The sequence below is a fragment of the Trachinotus anak genome, unplaced genomic scaffold (assembly GCF_046630095.1).
Source record: "Trachinotus anak isolate AG129_WGS33_773 ecotype Australia unplaced genomic scaffold, CSIRO_AGI_Tana_v1 ptg000013l, whole genome shotgun sequence".
Classification (NCBI taxonomy): domain Eukaryota; kingdom Metazoa; phylum Chordata; class Actinopteri; order Carangiformes; family Carangidae; genus Trachinotus; species Trachinotus anak.
In genome coordinates, this window is record NW_027273864.1 from 29,833,595 (window position 1) to 29,840,000 (window position 6,406).

General features: G+C 40.8%; 1 protein-coding gene across 1 annotated transcript in view; it reads left to right on the forward strand.

Moving 5' to 3' along the window:
• The first annotated feature begins 1,657 nt into the window (after window positions 1-1,657).
• The window catches only part of stab1 (stabilin 1), a 72,471-nt gene continuing 67,722 nt past the window's right edge, over window positions 1,658-6,406 (forward strand). The window contains exons 1-3 of the mRNA XM_071493337.1: window positions 1,658-2,247; window positions 4,888-5,015; window positions 5,892-6,007. Of these exons, the coding sequence (XP_071349438.1) occupies window positions 2,197-2,247; window positions 4,888-5,015; window positions 5,892-6,007 (295 nt within the window). The 5' untranslated portion in view covers window positions 1,658-2,196. The remainder of the gene's footprint in view (window positions 2,248-4,887; window positions 5,016-5,891; window positions 6,008-6,406) is intronic.

The window sequence follows — 6,406 nt, forward strand, 5'->3', positions numbered from 1 at the left end:
CTGCTGCTGCAAAGGTGGGAGATAAATGACGACAACGCTTTAATACAATGTCAGGTTTTTTTATACCGCAGCGTCATTGAGACAAAGTGACAATTTGACACATTATTAGTGTCAAAACTGGTCAACTGTGCAATGTACGGCAGCTCTATAATACCACTGCACCGCCTCTCCAATTTCAAACTGAAAGAAACACTTTTCACAATGCTGATATTCCTAATTTTGAAAGTTCAGGATGAAAACTGTTCAAATTGTGAGAGATTTTGAAATCAGGACAATAACTTTTCATGTTATAAAGTTTTAAAGGAGTTAATACTCCAGCCCGTACACTTCTGTAGGATTGTAGACTTTTCTCACTGCATTTGACATTTTTACTTGTTAAAAAAATGGTGTAACTAAAGACATTAATGATGCCAGGTCTGGTGCATACACTCAATTTAGCATTCTAGCTTAGCATAGTACAACCAGCATGTACATGTTACTTTGGCTGGATTCAACATCCCTGCAATAAGTCAAACTTTCATGAAGGTTTTATTTGTCCAGTTTTTGTTGCTTGTGTTGAATTTTACTGTATTTTGTGATACTTGTGTTGTGCTAAAAGGTGTTTGTTTCTAACATTCAGTCACTGGACAAAATATCGGTGCAGCTGTTGTATTAGACTGAATTTATTTTACCTGGTGAGTCTGTGGAAGTTCATTCAGTGACCACTTTATTAGGTACAGCTGAAGCTTACGGTGTTCAGTGTCCCGTACACCATCACTCCCTGTGACCTCAGTGTTAGAGCATAAACACACAACCCTTCATAAAAGTAAACTTTATAGATATAATATAAATATATGACATTGTACAGGTGACTGAACGCATGTTGGTATATATGTATGACTCATGAATAATATAGACTATTCATAAATAAACCATTTTGCCTTATGAACCTTTATAACCACATCCCATCCCTTCTCACAGGTCACACATGTCTATTCTATCCTGTTCTATCAATTAAATTCAATTCAATTCAATTTATTCAGCATCTCAAGGCTCTTCACAGGTTAACGTCAAGACCTCACTTTATTATAGAGGGAAACCCAACAGTTCCCACAGGAGCAAGCAGAGAGACCAGGAACAGCTGTATATACTGTAGGTGATGGTGTTATCAATAATGATAATTATAAGAACAATAATAATGAGTGTTTTTGTGGCAGATCTGGATCCTGCTGCTCCAGAAACAGAGAAACCTGCAGAATGAGGACAGAGAGGGAGAGAGAGAGAAGAGAAGCACAAAAAATGGGAGAGAGAAAATAAAAAAATCATCCTTTCCTATCTCCTTCCCTGCTAATCATGTTGTGACCTATTGGTGGGCCCTGACCCCCAGTTTGGGCCCTGTGGTACCTGTAGTCCAGGTACAATAGTCACACGAAGCTCTGAGGGTTGGACAGAAGGAAGTAGTGAGTGTGTATTTATGGTACTGTTAATGTACTTTTACTGCAACAGTATACTGAAGGTTTACAATTGAAATTTTGACTGAAATGTGTTCCTGTTACAACTGCTCCTGCTGCTACTTTATCAGAACTATTACTGCTAGTACAAGTACTGTTGTGTTACTACAAGGGGAGTAGTAGGAGGAGATGACCTCTGCTGGGAGGTTCCAGGAGGTGCCAGTTTCTGTTGGTTTTTTTCTGTCTTTTTCTAGATTAGAGAGGAAAAGACATGACGCCAGCAGTCGCTCCAGTTCTCTGACTGCTCTCTGCCTTACCGGACACTGAGCTGAGAGTTCATTTGTTAGTTGTTATTTGTTTGTTAGTTCTCACGTAGCTGAGATTGTTGCCTTCCTGCTGCAAATGAACCAAGAACACTGATAATCCCAACGCCGCCTGGACTCTTTTTTTCAGATTGTAACTCGTTATCTTAGTGTTTCCGTGTAACAGGTTGCTTTGAATTTTCTTACCTTCATTACTGCTGGAATACAAGTCTGTGGTTTTCCAATAGTTGTGTTGTCCTTGCACAGAGGATGTTGTTATATGTGGGTTTTTCCTGTAGCTAGTGCAGCAGGTTGTGCTCGAGGTTCAGACCAGATATGAGAAGAGAAAACCAGGGGAAGATCTAACTGTCTGGACACATTCTCTACTCATTTTTTTCCTGTTGGCCGAGGAGGACGCTGGGTCGGTGGATTTATTTTTCCCCCTGGATGTGACACTTTTAGCCATGCTCCTGCTACTGCTGCTGCTCTGTGTGCAAACGTCATCGCAAGACCAGGTAACACACTTCACACCAACTCCACTGCACTGAGATACTGTATCACCTCTTTATTTTCCTCAGATCTCTACATAATAAGTGGTTTAATTACTTTACTCCGTTAATAAAATCACATTTCTCATTGTTTTCCCTCTGGAGCCTGAACTCAGAGCGGTTGTGTTCGTTTGGACAGACCCTGATGACATTTTTGGTCTCTGAATGAATGAAAAGTTATGCGTCATGTGAACTTAAGCTTTTGCATGAAGTGAAAAGTTAAGAGGTAGAGTGAAGGCCTGACAATAACCTTAACACAATGGAAACTGAACAGGCTACTCCAGAGATTTATTAGGTAACTTCCTGAATGGTGAGAGACTCACATGAGACCTGGACCAGATATCCTGACTTTTAGTCCCTAGAATAGAGCAAACTCATTATCAAGAGTCTCTGTGAGAACCGATCCAACCACAGCCATGTTTACTATCTTCACAACCTTAACTTAGTGTGTAGTTAGCACTAGACACACAGTACAGCTAAGGATGATGGGAACGTAGCTTTGCAGGTGTTTAGTGACCAACCAAAGCGCTGGATGAATTAAAACTCAGATGTTGTCAGAAGATAAATGTGTGCACTAGATTCTATGATTATACCTTCAATGATTTTTGAGATACTTCACAAGATAAGTGAAAACTTTTACCTGGTGCTGAAGGAAAAGTCAGAGGATCAGCCACAGTCATGATGGTCCGTCCCCTGAGGACCATGAACGTCTGTGGACAGGTGCTCCTCACCTGGATAAAACACTGAGAATCTGCAGGACACACAGAATCCTCTGCTGTTTTTAAAGGGACAGTGCTCTTTAAGACAGATTTGAAACATGTGGTGTTAAAACTGACTCTGAGTTGACCGACAGGTGAAACTTTCTAGATTTTGTCTGCTGTATTTTTATTATAATCAGACTCAGTGTGATTTGAGGCGTTAATCTTCCATCAGAAATGTTTCCCAGTAAAACCAGCTTAGCTGTTGTAGAGTCCCAGTCGTCTATTTTTCTCTGTGTATGTAAATTATTTTGGTTGCTATTAAGTTGATATTTTGATCAGTTACTTAAAGATACGTGTCCTGATTTTGCAACATCACCCAATAGTGTCCCCAAATCTCTTCGCTCTGTGAACTGCATCAGGTTTCAGAGCCTCACCTGGGAGAAAATGCTTTGTCACTTGGTTTTTCTGTGAGTCAAAGGTAATCACCGAAGCAAAATAAATCTCAGAGGCTCAGGCCGGGACTCAGTGAAAAACACTGTCAGGATGATCTGCTGGATCTGTGCAGGACAGAGAGAACCACTAAAATCCTACAGGTCCAGGCGTTTACGTCTAATGTCAAATGTTAAAGCTCGCTGTTATTATTGATTCTAGCCTTGAGTTTGATTCTCACATCAGAAATGTGATTTAGAAAATAATCTCTGTCTCTCTCCACTGTCAGTTCATCGCCAGCAGACCTGATTATTCTGATGCTGTCACTAATAAAACAACCAACTCCCTCATCCGGTTCCTTTGTGGAGATTCTTACACATGCTGGTGACGTGTCTCTGTGGGTGGTGGTGGTGGTGGTGTAGCGGTGGCTGGTCAGTCCACCACTCTGGTCCTATTGGCCACCACGGGATGGATGCCCTGAAGTTGTGCGCAGATATTCTTGGTACCCAGATGTTGAATCTTAATGACCTTGGTGATTCGCTGACTTCTCCTCTAGCTCCACCTTGTGGTTGATTTTGTGTAAAAGGTTTCGGGTGGGTTGCTATGTTTTTTAGTGATCCTCTGATTTTTCATGTAGCGCAGTCATCAGGCCCAAACTGTGACTTTGGCTAATATTTTGGTTTATTACACAATAATTCAAACTAATGACGTCAGCTTCAGATGCACGTTAGCTCACTGAAAGCTCACAGCGCCACCACGGCTGCAGACTCTTATAATTGTTTGGTTCTTTCTCACCTTTGTGTGTGACTCTTTGAATTGTTTTTTAATGAGATTTTTTTTGACAAATAAACTTGAACTTGAACTGGAACTACTCTACTGCTACTGCTGCTTTAAAACCCTCAATGAACTGAGGTCTTCTGACCCTGAAGCTGAGGCTGCTCTGCGCCTCAGCCTGGAACTCAGTACATCTCAGTACATTTGCTCAAGTATAACATGTGCCACAGTTTTGAGGTACTTGTACTTTCTTTTAGGGTTTCCATGTGATACTACTCTATATTAATACTCCACTACATTTCACAGAGACATATTGTACATTTTGTACATTATGCAGGTTAAAGTTTTACGTATAACATATAATCAATAAATAAGATGAAGAAGATGTGATGCTTCAAATTCCCCAACAGTTTACAAATGAGTTAAAAATGGCTCCACTTCAACCAGCTGCATTAAAATACTGCTTACACAAAAATGCATCATATATAAAAATCCAATAATCAAACATATATGATAATGAAACACTGATTTTATCAATAAAGTGACTTCACTGCTATTGTTACTGTTACCTGTCGAGGTCTTAGATTAAACGTTTGGTGAAACTGTCTCTGAGTCTGTTTGAGCTGAAGAGTGTCGCTCAGACAAGGTGCTGTCAGATTGTGATTCAGTTCTGTCCGGTCACAGATCTGCTCTGTTCCCTCAGACTCCTCCTCCGGGGCGATGTGATATCTCACAGAGGTCGGATATATACACCTCCTGCACTTCCTGTGCCGCCGCCGTCATGAGCAGCTGTCCCCACGGCTTCAGCCATGTGGGCACCACCAACTGCAGGTACGTGCCAGGCAGCAGTGGGAAGTAACTGAGTGGATTTACTCAAGTGCTGTACTTTAATACAATTTTGAGGTATTTGTTCTATATTTAAGTGTTTCCCTATCATGATATTCAGTATAATCTCTTTTTCATTTCACCACATTTATTTAACAACAACTACAGTTACTGGTGACCTTTCAGATTCAGATTTTACATAAAGGAAACTATGATGATCTTATAAAATACAATGAAGTCAATGATAAAACCAGGGTTTCCCTTTCAGTCTTGTGACCTTACAGCAGTGTCTCGTAGTTTTGTCACATTTCAGATGTCTACAAGTTCTCACATGGCTTCACATTCTGTTCATAGTTCAAAAATAAAATATAGATTTGTGTGGCAGTATTTTGTTTTCTCTCCCATGTATCATCTCACAACCAATCAAATGTATAATGGCCACTTTAGAACCGCTGTATTAAACTGGCCAGCTGCAAAAAAACCTCGATCAACTACAACAGTAAAATTATGGTCACATATTGATGTGTCAGTAATAATAATCTTATAGTGTCAGTCACAGGGACAAAACAAGTCCTTTAACTTTGATCATTTATTTGCACTTTGCTGCCAATAGGTCTGCACGTTTACTTGAGAAGCAGTTTTCATGCAGTTTTCATGCAGAATATTCTTTAACTGCTGCACTGGTGCTGTCACTTCACACTGCACCAGGTTACATGTCCACAACTCCTCAGAGCCGTGAATGCTTGTTTTCTCCTCTAATACACACACAAGCCTGAACTTCATGGGCGTGTCACAGCTGTGGTGGTGGTGGTGGTGGTGGTGGTGGTATCGTGTGGTGTGAACGAAGCAGCTCCTTCACCTCGTGTTCGCTGTGTGCTGCAGTTACGTGGTGCAGATCGGCGGCAGAGAGATGCAGCTGGATGGATGTCATCACATCTGCGTGAAGAGGTTCATGCAGCCGCTGTGCTGCCCACAGCACTGGGGACCGCTGTGTCTCTGTAAGACACACACACACACACACACACACACAGATAGTTTAATTCTGCTGTTTACCTGGAGAACATGGAGATGGGTAATGACTTTTAATTAAGTTTCATTTTAACATTAGTGCTGATAAAAAAGCCTAAAATTGTGTTTAATCTTATTTTCTAATAATATTCCTTAATTGTCCTTGGAATATGTGATAATATTTTTAGGACAAAAACAATCCCTCCTAAAAGGGAACATGCAGACAGATGAGCACACGTGCAAAACATCCTGTGAGTCCGTTGGTGTTTTTTCTGGGAAACAGGAGCAGATTTTGCTGGGAATTCCCATGAAATACCGGGATTTCATTCCCCTGTATTCAACACTACTGTGCTGTGTTTTGGTTTTGTGATAAACCTCACTCACTATAA